Below are 15,039 nucleotides of genomic sequence, written 5' to 3'. Positions count from 1 at the left end.
GTCTAACAGGATGTGACATGGACAACAGTCTCCATCGCTCCCACCAGCACACACACACACATACACACACACACACACACACACACACACACACACACACACACACACACACACACACACACACACACACACACACACACACACACACACACACACACACACACTTGGGACTCCCTGACACATGCACAGACTTGGAGGGACATTAACGCTCGACACACACACACAAATCAAGAACAAAAAAGCTATCCAACACAAGCACACACTCTTTAACTACTCAGCGCTGTGTCAGCAACTGGGCTCCATTTCTTTTGCTGGAGAGAGCAGGTCTATCACTCACATTGCCCCACACACATACACACATATACACACACAGGAAGCCTGAGCAGAACTGCTATTGAGACTCAACTTAGATAAAAACACAGGATTTTCTCTTCATCTAACTTGACTCAATCTTGACTGATTTTTTTTCTAAGCGTACAAACTCCAAACCCTTTCATCCCCTTTATGAGTTCATCTGACATGTAAACAACATGCAGAGCCAGGACTAACTTATTCTCTATGAGTGGCAAAAGCACACTCATTTTGCCTGCACCCCCCCTTTTAAGTGCGCTCAGGTAAACTTTGAATGTCTCTGGAGGCAAGATGGGCGCACTTACACAAGTGTGTGCATGAGATTTCTTACCAGAAGGTTTGGAATTTCCTCTGGAGAAGCGCTCATCCTTGTAGAGCAACTCAGTGAGCTTTAAAACAAAAACAAAATAAATAAAAACTTAAACCACACAAGACAAGAAGGACACATGTTCTTGCAGGCCTTGTTTTTTATTGGGTTTTTTTTTGCATTTAAATTATTTTCTTTGCAGAAACATCTTCCCTAAACCTAAGATAAAGTGGATCATAAACAGGATTAAGATATTTAAATTTGACTTTAAAGAAAAAAATTAATTTAGGACAAATGTTCATTCTTACCTTTACCATGCTCTCCACATCAGTTGACCTGCAGGGGGCAGTAGAGGACAAGGCATGAGCTCTGATGGACAATCAGCAGAAGATCAAACAGGCTCCAAGGTAACAAAGTCTATGTTTAGCTACAATGCTTTTATGATCATGATCCTTCTAAATATACTCATTATTTTATAGAAATATAATCCATTAGATCCAACTTGAAATATAACTATTTTAAAGCTGTGTTTGTTTAATAGTAAATTAAGACTGGAATATTGATTTACAGTTTGATATTTTTTACATAAATTTCAATTTCTATAAAAGTTTTATGTTAAGCTGCCATGAATCTGATGTAAAAGACAAATCTTTACATTATGAAGGAGAAACTGATTTTTTTGTTTTTGTTCAAGATGAAACACACACTTTGTGTGAAACCGCAAAAGAATACATCTCTCTTTTCCTCAGTCCCACACAAACACACACTAAATGACAAAGTGTGACATTTCTGGCATTGTCAGCTCGTTGGTTGAAAAGGAGGAGAGAGCGCGACACACACAGAGAGGAAGAGGTCTTTAATGATTAAATTATCCCCTGACCTTGTCTTTGACAGGGCCAGGTCCCGCATGGTGATGACAAAGTGCTCGCAAACACACACACACACACACACACACACACACAAGTGACAAGTCCAATTATGACCCTGTCAGACAACCCAGCCATCACAAGTGAGCAGAAACCTCTGAATGTGTGCTAATGCCAGTGCAGTGAGTCCAATGAAAGAAAGGAAACTAATTCAGACAGAAAAAAAAGACCAAGAATTAATGGATCATCTGCCTGAAAACACTGAGTAAGAACTATGAAAAGCATATGCCAAAAAAGTCAACCTTACTTAACAAAGACTTTGGTGTTATTTGAAAAACCTCCATAAAACCAGCAGACATGTAAAGAAATAAACAGGATAATAAAATACTATTGTTTGTAAGAGAAAGTCACGTTTTTATTTTACCTAAAACTTTTCAGTTACCATTTTTGCTAAACTGAAAGATTAAAGTTAAGTTAAATTGCATATATTTTGCAGACAAGTCACCACTTTACCCCTTGACCCTCCTCTAGCATCGCTCATGGGTCCTAGAGTTTTTATGTGGCGGTGTGGTGACAAATTGTAAATATTCATAAATGCCCCTTCAACAAAAGCCCATGGGTCAGAGCTCGGACCTAAGGCTAACTCTGAATCTGTGTGTGTGTGTGTTTGTGTGTGAAACCAGAAAGTGGGTCTAGAAATGAGGGACAGTGCTGAGCATTTACTCATTTACATATCTTCCACGCTGCTTTGGGGTGAGAACTGAGGGCTGACGGCCTCCATATGCATGAGGCACCCATGTATGTATGGATGCGTCTGTGTGATGCAGCGTTTCTCCCAGCAGTTGCCCTCCTGCACCGACGGTGGGGACGGTGTGATAAGCTGCACATGTCGTTTTCATAACATATGCCACCGTGACCTCCATAAAGCTACGGGCCTCGCTAAAAACGCCAGCAAGGAGTTTTAAGGCCGAAGACGGAAAGTAAAATCATGCAGAACGCAAGAGAGAGAGGGAGAGACGTACTTTTTGAAGCCTGTGATGAGGCTGCTGCGGAAAGTACCGAGGTCCACCTTAGGGAAGGAGGGATCCGACACTACAATGGGAGAAAAGCAAATAAGTCAAAGCAAAAACTTCATGAAAAAAAGGCACAGAAAAAAAGTTTATATAGCTGAGAATACTGTGAGTGGAGCAAAATTAAAGAAAAGAAAAACCAACATTTAGTTATTCCACACAAAAAGATAATAGCCTAGTTATAGTGCAAGTTACCTTAATTTGAAAAAATAAATAAAACAAAAAATAATCAGTATTAGGTTCTGTCCCCCCTAAGGTCTAAACCTGAAAATAAACAAGTAAAAGCACAAATATTTGGTCTACAACTGACACTATTAATTGATACATATATATACATATGGATATTTCCAAATATTTAACAAATGTTGATATAGGTTGATTAATGTCAAGGCACAACAACAAAAAACTTGAATGTCTCATCTAAAAGTTAAAATAAAGAGCCAATTTTGAGAATCTATGCTTTAAAAAATATTTACCGTATATATGATTTTTACAAATTGGGTAGCATCAATAGAGTTATTATCCACATACTATATTTAAATACTATTTTGACGCAAGATTAAAAAATAAGCTTTTTCATCTAGAAAATACAGATCTACATCAGTTTCAGTGAGCGGTGACGACTGGGAACAGATGAAAGACAGAAAACAGGAGGAGCAATCCATTATTTACCAGTCTTCTCTATCTCCTTCCTCTGCAAGTGGAGCCGCTTTTCGTTCTGGCTTTTTACGTATTCACACAGACTAATCTCTTAAAAGGTCTGATGAGCACAGACGAGTAAGAGGGCAAACGTGTGTGTATGTGTGCAAGTGGCAACGCTAGGCCAATTAGCCCGCAGGCAAAGCAGCAATTTTTACGATGACGGACGCTCGAGAAGCAGTCGAGATTCATTAGGCTGTGTGTGTGTGTGTGTGTGAGCGAGTGCGTGTCCTTACACGTGGTGTACAACTTGGCCAGGTTGTTCATAGCCATGGAGCGAACTTCTGAGCACAGGAATCCCTCAGAGTCCATAGACACGCCTGCCTCCTAAACGTGGAAAAGTCACATTTCTGTAGCGATAACTTTTTCAGAAACTTCAAAACACAAACCCAACCTGCCGCTTACTTTGAGAGCTTGTCGAGCGGTCTCCATGTCAGAGAAAACCGGGAGGATGTAGTTTGATAAAGTCTCAATATCCAGGGTGACGCCGAGCTTCTCCATCCCTTTGGCCACCTCCAGCACGCCTGTAGCACATACAGATACACATACGTGTAACTCTGCTTCCTTCAATTAAAAAATGTGAATGCAACAGGAATCAAAGAATGCCATGTGTGGTGATGAATGCACTTGAAAACTTCTGCAGCAATTGTATCAACAGCAATGATTAAACCATAGGCGTATATAACTGCACTGTACTGATAACCTTTGAGGTCACCCATAGTTTTCTGAAAAGCCGAAATAAAACCTGAAGTGGGACAGACCCATTAACACCTTTGATTAATTTAACAATGAGGCAAAAATAACCAGCTGGGAGTAATGGAAGATTTTGGTTGAATCCGCCCACTTGCTAATCAAAAACCACACTCCTGAAAGTGCATGAGATTGCATTCCAACAACAACCCAAACATCTGATCTTTTAATCCCGCCCTCTAGGCCATTTTATGAAGAGATGACAGCAAAATGCACAAACGATTTTTGAAACGAAATTGCAAATTAGCCTATTCATAGTGTCAAATCGGACTTTTTCAAATAGAAATAAAAAGGTGCTCCTTTCTAAAGCTACGTACACACCGGGCATTTGATGCAGGTTCAAGAACACCAGTTTAGCCCATGGTGTTCAAACAGAACAGGCAGGGAGGGGCTGCTTCTTTTTCTGTTCACAAGCGCATGTCCCTACCTATAGTTGGAAGAGGCTCAGTACAAAACGTTGAAGCAGAACAAATGTGAGGGGTCTTGCTCCAGGCTTTTTCTTTTTAACAGTTTTTTTTCCAATATATAAAACAGTTCAAATCGGGGTCCCTGATTGGTCAAAGTTCGACCTGCTTTAACTTGCAACGCAGCGTTCAATGGCTAATGGGTTTGTATGTAGAGCCCAAGAACAGTCTTAGAAATCTGCGCAGCTAAACATTCTGAACGCGGAAGCCTGAGACGCGCATTTACACATGTTTATATAGACTTTTCATTGGAAGTGGCCGCTTGAACATGCATTGCCAAGGCCGGTGTGAACGTAGCTTGACATCCAGTGGTCTTTTGAGTAACTGCAACATTTGGTCCTTCCAGGTTTACATCAAATTCCAAAACAGAAGATGCGGTCAACATGCGATCTGTAACTTACATGTGCAGCTCAAACACTCAGACCTCCATCCACCACATGTCATACGTTTATGGAAACAGTGAGCTCCGAGCAAAGCCATCATCTGCACTGCGGAAACATTTGCATTCTCTCTAAGCGGTGGGCATGTGTGCATCAACACACACTTTCCCTAAAAGTGGAATCTTGTTCTCCAGGAGGATCCTGACTAAGCCCAGGAGATGATGCATATGGAACAGGCACACACAGGACTGAAGGCCACACTGCCTGTGGTCACATGAGGAGTGATGGTGCACCTTTCTGCAGAACATCCAAAGACTTTGTTAACAGAAATATCAAAGTGGCCAACATTTGTTCTATATATGAGAAACCAATACACCTCACTCTGCAACAAACTATCTCAAAGTGCTTCCTTGAGTTAGACCCAGAAAAACTTCTGTGTATTCACAAGACACTCAATCTGTATTTTACCACCCCATGGGACTTGTGAGTTCACCTGGCAAGTGTAGCTCTACAGCTGAATAAAAGATGAGACTTTGGCTTTTATGCACCATTAAAACCCTGAGGTTGAGCTACATTATCCCAGGTACGGCTACCTGAACCACTCCATCCATCCATTCAAGCAGCCTTTCCCTCCCTCTATTACTCATTCATCTCCCCATCTCACTATCCATCTCTTCCCCCCTTTCAAGAAAACTGTAAACAGGCAATCTTTCCCTTTCTTCTCAATGGAGGATCCATCTACTCTACCATCCATCGCTTCATTCTTACCCTCAAGTCACTTTCATCCCACCTTTTTTTATGAAAGGAAAGACAACCTGCCTTCATCCTAAATAAACCATGATCAATTTCACTGTGAGCCTGGTGGATTCAAAACCAGTGAATGGAGAGCTGGAGGAAGAAAAGCATGAGCCAAACATTCCTCTTGTGCTTTTGGAGGTCTGGACATGAGCTTCTAAGCCCAAAAGCTTTTAACCTTTTGAACCAAAAGGTTGTTTCTTACTACTTTTAGCTCTTAACTGTTATTGCCTTCAGAAAAAAAGTAGATGTTTTAAAAGTTAGATGTTAATGCCGTGTTCTGCAAGCTTTAATGGTAAAAGAGCCATTTGGGCCTGTTTCTGACTGATCAAAACCAAACAGGAGCCACAGACAAATTTGATACCACTTTGCATTCTTTACATTGGTACTTTTATAGTAAATATGAATATTATTTCTTTTTGTGTTTGAATAAAAACATAAATATTAATAGAAACTAGCATTTTCTCAAAATTTGAAATTGTTTTTTACTTTTGACAGAAGCTTATATGACTTTCTTCCAAAACAAAAGGCTGACTGTGTCACACAAGATCAGCTACAGCTACTGTCCTCCCACAAAAAGTATTAAACACAAGACAAAAATGGCATTCTGTCATGTTATACCTTAAGTCTACTTTGGTGAGCTGTCATCATTTCACCCTGCTTATAACAGCTGTCATTCCTGAACATCCAGTAGAAAATGTGTATATTTATGCTTGAAACTCATAGAAAGTAACTAATCAGAGAAGATCAGCCTTTTCCAAAAGTCTAGCCTAAAATCTGTGCATTCTGGAGGAAGTAGGGCGAAAGGCCTCTTAACGTCAGCAGTGATGTAAAAACCTCTACTTAGTTTATCTTCTTGGTGCGCCTCAGCCATAAAACTGAAAGCATAACTGATCTGAATTAAATCAATGCTAATTTATAAACACTTTTTAAAAAAAAATATTATTATTTTATTTTCTTCAGCCAGAGAGCCGAGCAGGGAAGAAAAAATAGCTTATAAATCAAACCAAAACTTAACTTTGAAGATGCAACACTGACTCATCAAATCCATGCATTACGGTTTTAAGTACATTTGTTTTAGGTCTAGCATAGCTCCTCTGAAATCTTTCATCTTGAACATTTTCTAATTTTGTTAATAAAAATACTACTTTGTACACCCCGAGCGCAGCTAGTCTGCAGCACACCACGGAGAAGAATTTCCCCATAGTGGGATAAATAAAGTATCGATTATTATTACTAATTATTATTATTATTATTTAAACCACTAGTGATGGGAAAACTACTTGTCATAGTAGTAGAACAGAACAAAAATGCTTTTGAATGTAAATTTGGAAAACTATTTTTCTTACTCATTTTTCCTTAAAATGTAATATTGCTTCACTACCCTTCAACCTGCACATCATCTTTCTCTTTCCATTCACATTTGGTGAACTGGGAACTGAAAAAGTAAACTCTCTTCCAGGTTGGTCAGCATAAAAACCTGACACGCCAGCCAGGCGGGAAGTATCAAAGTAGAGAGTTAAGCATGGCAGTGGTCATAAGATATCATCATCAGATTCATGTCTCTAGGTTAACTGTCACAGAGGAGAAGTGAGGATGTGGAAAAGAGAAAAAAAGGAGTGGAGTGAACTGGTCGCTGTCATCTCCTCTTGTCTTTGGACATGAACACCTGTCAGTTTCCCTCTCCTCTTCAACACCATCTGTCTCTTCATGTGGGGAACTCTTAAGGTAGACTTTGTTGCTATAAGGCAACAGTAGATAAAAAAAACACACAGATTCGTCTGTTATAAAGTCCAAAAAAAGGCTTTTAAATCTCCAAAACTAAGCTCACTTTGATGGACAATTTAAGCAAAAGGGTTGGAGATCAACCAGACAAGAAACCCAAAGCATGTCAGATCAAAACGCACAAGGCCAGAAACATCCTTCCTCTGCACGCTCCCCTTCCTCCTCTTCATTCTTTCGTGGCTCTGCCGTGTCAGAAAGATAAAAGCCGGTTGTGTCACAAAGACTGACAAGCACCGACTAGCTGGCGGCAGGTGGCAACTACGACCGAGCATATGGTTTTGCTGAACCCGCCAAATCCACACCTCATCAAAATGTAAAGAGATTCCCCCCCTCCTTCTCACATCCCTATTCCAACCCTCAACACCCCCCGCGTTAGCTCCCCTCCAATTCCACAACTCCGTCCTCTCTGCCCGCTAGTGACACCTGTGGACAAAAAGTGACACGGCGCTTAATATTTCATTGGCCGTGCACAGTGGGGCGCGTAATCCAAAGTGAATTCCCTCAGAGCGCTCGCATTTACATGAAATCAAGTCACTCTGCATCAGTCACATCACCTGCTCTGGCCCCCAAAGCCCACTCCTCACACAAACACGGACATGTGGATACCTCCTGCCGCCAATGAAAGGGAGAGAGATCAGGAAGAGATAGGGAGAAAAGGAGGAGCTGCATCATTTATGGAGGCTGAGGCAAACACCGGTGAAAACAAGCAAGTGTGAGAAGAGGAGAAGCCCCCCCCCACCGCATCTTCCCTTTTATCTAACCTGTGATACCTAAATAGATGCGGCTTGATGATGTTGCTTTCTGGCGGTGCGGTTCGGGAACTGCTTCTGTTAGTGTGCTTGTGCATATTTTAAGGTTTGTTTAATTCTGTCCTTCAAGCTGCCAAGACAGGTGCTGATGATACATCTCACCGTTGGAATCTGTCTCAACTGTCTCAACCTCAGACTCGGCGTGCATCGCACCGACCATTTTCAACCACAGTGTCAGCTCTAGCTCTGTCAATTAGCTGACAGAAGAAAAATAAACATGATTTATTAATTCCACTAAAAACCCCAATGAGAAACGCAGAGGCTCAGCATAAATAAAGCTCTTAAAAACCAAACTGTGGGGACGTTTGACAGTAACCATTCACAACTCAACTGTGAGAGTGCAAACACTCCAGGTGTTGGCTCTCTGTGACTGAGATGATAACATGCAAAAACTCATCACTGATGAGAGAAAACACACTTTCTAATCATGAAATAGAACTTGGTGGTAGAAACATTTACATTTAAACCACTAAGCTGGGCTGTTTAGTTAAAAAAAATGGACAAACTTCAACACTGAAAGACCAAAAAGATCTCAACCCAGACACAAGTTAGGTTTGACAAAAGGTTGGAAGTAAACCAGTGAAGCAAAAATGGCCCCTGACCCCTGAGCCTCAGGCCTGCATGTTCATCCATACAGCTTAAGGGTTCATGAGACAGCGGTCACCCGGTCATCCATTCATAAAAACGCCTCACTTCTTTAGGCAGCTCTGGCAAAAGTTTGTGTCCGTCACTTTGCAAAGACTGCTGCATCATCAGGTTGAAACATTATTTATCCTAAAAAAACAGCAGACAAACAGAATCAAATCAAAAGCTATTAAAAAAAAAAAGCATTTAGGGTTTCCTCTAAAGCTCCCAGTGGTCTCTGAGATCAACTAACCAGGAGTCTAAAAGTACAAAGTGTTGAAAGATCAAGTAGAGAAGGAGTATGAACTTTAGGTCTGAGGGCACTTTCTGAAGGTCAATGCCCCCTTTGGGTTGCAGAAAATGGAAAGTTGTCTTTTGAATTTTGAGATCTATTCCAAGAGCCCTCCAGAGATGCACCGAGTGCACATTTGTGTGAGTGTGTCTGTTTCACTTCCTCCCGCTCTGACTCGCTCCCTTGCAGGGATCAGAGCCCTTTGGCCTCCCCTGCCCTGGCGAAATGAAATCTGTCCCAGTTGGACCACTCTATAGGTTATTAATATTTGAGAGAAACTCTCCTTTAAAAGCTCTTTCTGGTAAAGGGGATGTCATAATCCCCTCTACGCCTAAAAAAAACCTGCTAATATCATGTTCACCCGTAGAAACTGCTTCATTTTAGTCTGGATGCACAGACAGCTAATAGGTGTGTTTTATTCTCTGTTGGGTCTCCATAGCTGTAGTCGTCATTAGGGATTCAGCTAAAAGCTCCGTTTTGAGATGCATTCCACTTATACGAGCTATGTCCATCAAGGAGATAAGAAGCAAAAATACAAAAGTATTCAAGATGACAGACACTCTCCTCATACATACTCAGCAGAGCAGGAATTGCATCACAGAAGCATAAGGTCGGTTGTACTGCAGTGCGGGAGGTAAACCTAACCAAACCATGTGCTTGTGTCTCATCACGACACAGATCGCCATTTTGTTCCTACAAGTCCATCTTGAGAGCAGGCTGGAAACCCAAACTTGGTTGAGGGAATATTAAAACTGCCAGTTAAACTAAACAGATCTGTCATTTCAAAGTTCTTAGTACTGAAAACAAAATGCTTCTAGTACCAGTCCAACTCCCAATATGGGAATTTTCTTTTTTTCTTTTTTTAGAAATCCCAAGTCAACCTAGAAAAGTATATATTTTGTCCAGCAGATTCTCCAGGATGTACAGGATGCATGAAAAACTCCCAAGTAAATGCTTGTATAATTGATTATCGTACGCAAAGAACCAACACAGCTCTAAACATCGACAGGAACCTCAAAGGAAACTCTGTAGAACTCAGATCTATCAAACGTTTGGTTTCCCGCTCCATACTTTTGCTGTTTAGAAACAAAAATCAAAGGTGCTGGTGAAGAGAGAGCTGGAGATTTAAAAGCTGACTGTCAGCATCATTTTCATCCGATTGGTGGTCCATCACAAGTCTGAAAAAAAACGTCCATTTCCAACAGTTAAGGAGGAAATATTATGAAATGATTTTTCTTGTGCTCCAGGATTATAACTCAGGTAAAAAGACGTAAAGGATTTGGTGTGTCCCCATTTTAAATGTAAGCTTTGAAGAACAAATGCAGTCTGTTTTTATTATCTCTATAAGCAACAAAAATTGAATAGTTTCTGCCACTGTCCTTAAGTCTTTGTTCATACCTGCTATATTCTTCTCTTTCAGAGGCTGAGTGAGAAGAGGCCAGAAGTAGTGAGGCCTTATGGGTAAGTTCTGCTCCTTAAGTAGCCTCATCAGCTCTAAAGATGAACCTGCAGAACAGAAAAGACAAAAAAAACACCTAAATATTCATCTCTTAAATTAAGCATCTGCCTTAATTTAAATAATTGCATTCATTTTGTTTATCATAAGAAACAGAAGTTACCAATCTTTTTGGCCTCCAGGGAACAGGACAGGGCAAATGTGAGAGGTGCAGAATGCAGATTCAATTCCTGGAGCTCTTTGCAGTAGTGGAAGATCTTCTCCAATGACTGCCGGGCAAACAACAGTGAAATGATTGAATATGAGCATCTAAACCAGTGCTTTCCTAAATCTGAAGGTGGAAATGACTGTCAGCTAACATACACATGCATCACCTTCCCCATCTCTAAGGTACTCTACAGAGGCTCTGGAGAACCTTAGCAAGTTTCTATAGTAAAATGAAGACAGGACAGGCGTCCTTGTCACCTACAATGTCCATATTGATGCAGTGTCTGAGGAAAAAGTTGCCCAGGTTGGAGGTCTCGTTGCTGTCGGACTGTAATGAAGGGAACGTCTTTAGGATGCTGAAAGCTGTGTCCTCCTGGCCCTGAGTGATGAGGCTTAGACACAAGTTCATGGCATCTGCAGGGATAATAAGTGCAGATTTGAGGGGTGGAAAAACATTTTTTACAACTCAACTGCTCACATTTTCTTGGCATTTTGTTCCCCCTTTGAATAGCTACAATTATTGCCAGTTTTAGCAACAGCAAGGGTTGTTGACTTTCCTGAAGTTGTCAACTGCAATAATCTATGATTGACTATTTCCTACTTGGCATCTTATTTACCTACAACATGGAATGTTAATCAGCAGAAAGTTGTATATGCACAGTCAGCACGAGTGAATGTTTGTTTTTGCTTTGTCATTGTTTTTCTTTATATTGTTTCATTAAGCACAGGGAAAGAAGTGTGATGATTTGGGCTTGTTTAGCAGCTTTAGGATCTTGACAGCCTGCAGTCATTGAATCTCTCACACATTTATCATTTAATAAGAGAATTTCAGAAACTAACAGGAAAACCACCTTGCTTTACAGCTAAAACTTCATCCCGTTTGTTCTGAAATGAGTTTCCTAAAGTCTGGAACTTAAAATGTGTTGGTGAAGCCTTTAAAGTGAGCTGTGCATCAGCAAATGTGGATATTGATCCAGTTATGGAAATAATGAACTTTGCCCAAATAATGCTTTATTGGTTCAATTTCTTTAAACAAAAATACAACTGTTTAATTGAACTTAATATTATCCTATACCATGATTTAATACAGTAAATTTATTTTATTTTTGCCTGCTAAAAATAAATAAATAAATAAAAAGAGGTAGAACTTTTACCAAGTCTATTATAAAATAACATTTGTTTCAATGCTTTTCTTTCGTGTCACCAAATATTTTGTGAAACTCTGGTAGCAGTAAATGCTGAAACAGTGCAACTGGGCTCCCCTACCTGGCACATAACCCCTCTCATGTCTTAGACGTTCCACCATCTCTGGAATGAGCTCCTGATGTCCAGCTTTGGCCAGAGTGAAGATGACCTGCATGATGTCTCTGTCCATTAGACTGCAGTCTGCGCTTTCTGCCGCCTCCAGAGTCTGATTATTGTTGAGAAAGAAGAAAACAAACAACAAAATGAAGCGTTTGGAGGTTTTACACCAACACTAAAAACCCCGATGCATTTTCCAACACCCACCATTTTCAAACCGTCCAGGTCTCCCTTCTCAGCATACGCAGTGAGCAGTGACACATAAGTGTCAGGGGTCGGCTCTATCCCTGCTCCCCGCATCACAGGTAGGATGTTCTTTGCACTTTCCATGTCACTTCAGAGGTGAAAACAGTCACATGTTTAATATCTGACTTCACTTCCAGTGCTTTTGTTGAGAAGCCACTCACCCAGCGCGAGCATGCCCTGTCACCAGAGAACTGAACACAGCTTCTGTGATGGGTAGATCTTTACTTTTCATGAAACCCAGTATGGTGCTGTGAAAACATTAAAATGAAAAAAAAAAATAGCATTTTAAAATAAAAACTTTGCAACTAAATCATGAAAAATATGTCATAACAAGTATAGCCTAAAAAGCAGCTTGCATATGATTTACATATCAATAATGTTTTGGGAGGACACACACATATTTTGACAAACTGAACAGGAAGTTAACTTACCTGGCTCCCTCAATATCTCCCTTTTGGCAGTAGGCTGCAATCAGTCTCTGGTAGGTAACCTGTGAACACCAACAACACAAAATGAGAAACATTTAAGAACATTTTTAAAAAGGAGGCTTAATTAAGCGATTTGAATCTGAGAAAGCTGGCAATTGTCTAAACCCAAATTTGTACTTACTCTGTTAGGCTGCACATTCGCTGCTTCCATCTTAGCCAGGAAGTCAGTGGGAGAGAATCTGAAATCATTCTGCAGGTAAACCTTTAGCAAGGCGTTGTAATGACTAACATCATACGGTGCACCTGAGGAGGACGGCATTCAAAGAGTATAGTTAAACAAAAGTTGATTTAAGAGGGACTTAAGATAAAAACATCCACCACTTCATCCAGTTGACTAAAATACACCAACAATTCCACCTTTATGACACAAAAATCTAAACTTTGTGAAAAAAGAGCATTGGTCAAACTCTCTTAGACGTTTTGTCATAGAGAAATGGACATAAACTGAACTAATAGGATAAACTAGACAGCAATAAAGACTTCTAGGACTCCCTTTCATACCCAGCTCCTGCAGCTTCTCCCACACACGGTGTGCCAGCTCAGAGCGCTCCTCCAGAGGCATCTCAGGCAGCAAGGACCCACAGCTGCGCAGCAGCAGCAGAGCCTGGTTACCACTGGGATAACCTGTATGTAACAGGAATGAAACAAACCAAAAGATGGGATCAATCTGTTTGTCTCCATGTTTGATGACTGGCCTGCCAACCTGTCCTGCAGATGTCATGGAAGATGCGAAGCAGCAGAGTCTTGGTAATGCGTCCGGTCCTCCTCACAGAGCTTTCCAGTTTGGTCAGGGCCCAGTCGAACTGCTGGGCTTGCTTGGACTTAACTGCAATGCTGGCTTCGTTCTTCTGCTCTGTGGCCACAGCGTAGTTCCGAACGCAGACTGCTGCATACGGCCATGTAAAACTGATGATGCACAGGCATTAAAGCAGAGGTGAGGATGACAAAAAAAGTAAAAATAACTGAATACAAGCCTCCTGTTTCAGGATACTAGCAAACATCCTAACTGTCTGAGAGCTGCACGTGCAACATCCTACTGTTGTTGTTTAGCAAGAGGTGTCCTTTTGCACATAGGCTGTGACCTTGAAGGCAGCAAGCCCTATCAAACAAAGCCTAATATACCGTATATTGGCATTAACTTGGTCAAGTTTCCTTTTTAAGCTTTTTATCCTATATTAAGTAGTAGTTACCTTCATTATTACTTTAAATTGATGGAGAAAACTAGCATGCTATGATGATAATTAAAATGGACCCAATTAAAATCACAGTAAACCCCATTTTAGCTATTCTAACAGAATGTATAAACACTAAAGTAGGATTAAAACAGTTATAAGAGTTCACTACACATGATGGTCAGTTACACAACGTCTCACCCTGCCTAAAGTGGAAGCCATGATGCTTATTTAATGCTAACTGGGTAGCTAAAGTGTATTTATTTCACTGTACTATCCCACTCGATCAAACTCCGCATAACGAAAGCTGCAGTTTTGTCTTTGGCTGTCATTGAGGCTCAATGACATTACTGCTTCTTCTCGCGTGGATAAAGCTAAACCGCTAACGTGATGCTCCGTACCTGTCCAAAACAGGCTTAATCTGGCGAGAACAAACTCCAGTCCTCCTGCTAACAATCGCTCCACTGCAGAGGCGGGTAAGTGCTCCATTTCTTTTGGTCCCTGTGATCTGGAGGAAACCTGAAGGCGAAATCTTAAGTAACCGGGCTGATCTCAAGAGCGCTGCCATGTTTTCTGTAGCTGCGTAGAGGAAGATCCGCAACACGTGAGCGGAAATATCGCGAGAGTGTCTGTTATGACCAAGTTCCTGATCATTGCTCTGAAAAATGTTAACAGAAACGACTAATACTTCCACTAAGTCTTTTTTTTTTTCAAATTCAAATACTATCATTTGAATCAAATTTTCTTAAACGCTTTTATTTATAATCTGTTTTAATAAAATGTTGCTTTACATTTTCTTTGTGATAGGGTGATGCCTACAACTGTGGCCTCAAAAATCAGATGTTTATTCACGTAATATTGTTTTAAAAGCTTTGTATAGTTATATTCCTAATTTTCCAATGATTTCAACTTTTTATTACTTTAACTCTATGCATTTAAAACGTTTACATTTCTAAATGGAAAGAGGCTTTTTTAA

The 15,039-nt window shown here is 40.5% G+C and overlaps 1 protein-coding gene across 1 annotated transcript in view; it reads right to left on the bottom strand.

The window, feature by feature from the left end:
* lrpprc (leucine-rich pentatricopeptide repeat containing) overlaps window positions 1-14,691 on the bottom strand; it is a 53,249-nt gene extending 38,558 nt beyond the window's left edge. Inside the window, exons 1-16 of the mRNA XM_011484310.4 lie at window positions 14,465-14,691; window positions 13,595-13,797; window positions 13,393-13,515; window positions 13,013-13,134; window positions 12,835-12,893; window positions 12,565-12,651; window positions 12,365-12,491; window positions 12,122-12,266; window positions 11,118-11,269; window positions 10,812-10,917; window positions 10,591-10,698; window positions 3,699-3,817; window positions 3,530-3,620; window positions 2,547-2,616; window positions 967-994; window positions 683-740 (exon numbers count right to left, since the gene is read on the bottom strand). Of these exons, the coding sequence (XP_011482612.1) occupies window positions 683-740; window positions 967-994; window positions 2,547-2,616; window positions 3,530-3,620; window positions 3,699-3,817; window positions 10,591-10,698; window positions 10,812-10,917; window positions 11,118-11,269; window positions 12,122-12,266; window positions 12,365-12,491; window positions 12,565-12,651; window positions 12,835-12,893; window positions 13,013-13,134; window positions 13,393-13,515; window positions 13,595-13,797; window positions 14,465-14,631 (1,765 nt within the window). The 5' untranslated portion in view covers window positions 14,632-14,691. The remainder of the gene's footprint in view (window positions 1-682; window positions 741-966; window positions 995-2,546; window positions 2,617-3,529; window positions 3,621-3,698; window positions 3,818-10,590; window positions 10,699-10,811; window positions 10,918-11,117; window positions 11,270-12,121; window positions 12,267-12,364; window positions 12,492-12,564; window positions 12,652-12,834; window positions 12,894-13,012; window positions 13,135-13,392; window positions 13,516-13,594; window positions 13,798-14,464) is intronic.
* Between the last annotated feature and the right edge of the window lie 348 nt (window positions 14,692-15,039).

This window comes from Oryzias latipes, chromosome 15 (genome assembly GCF_053564925.1).
Source record: "Oryzias latipes strain Hd-rR chromosome 15, Olatipes_Hd-rR_3.1".
Classification (NCBI taxonomy): Eukaryota; Metazoa; Chordata; class Actinopteri; order Beloniformes; family Adrianichthyidae; genus Oryzias; species Oryzias latipes.
Note: the sequence above shows the minus strand (reverse complement) of the source record. Positions and strands in the feature narration are given on the sequence as shown.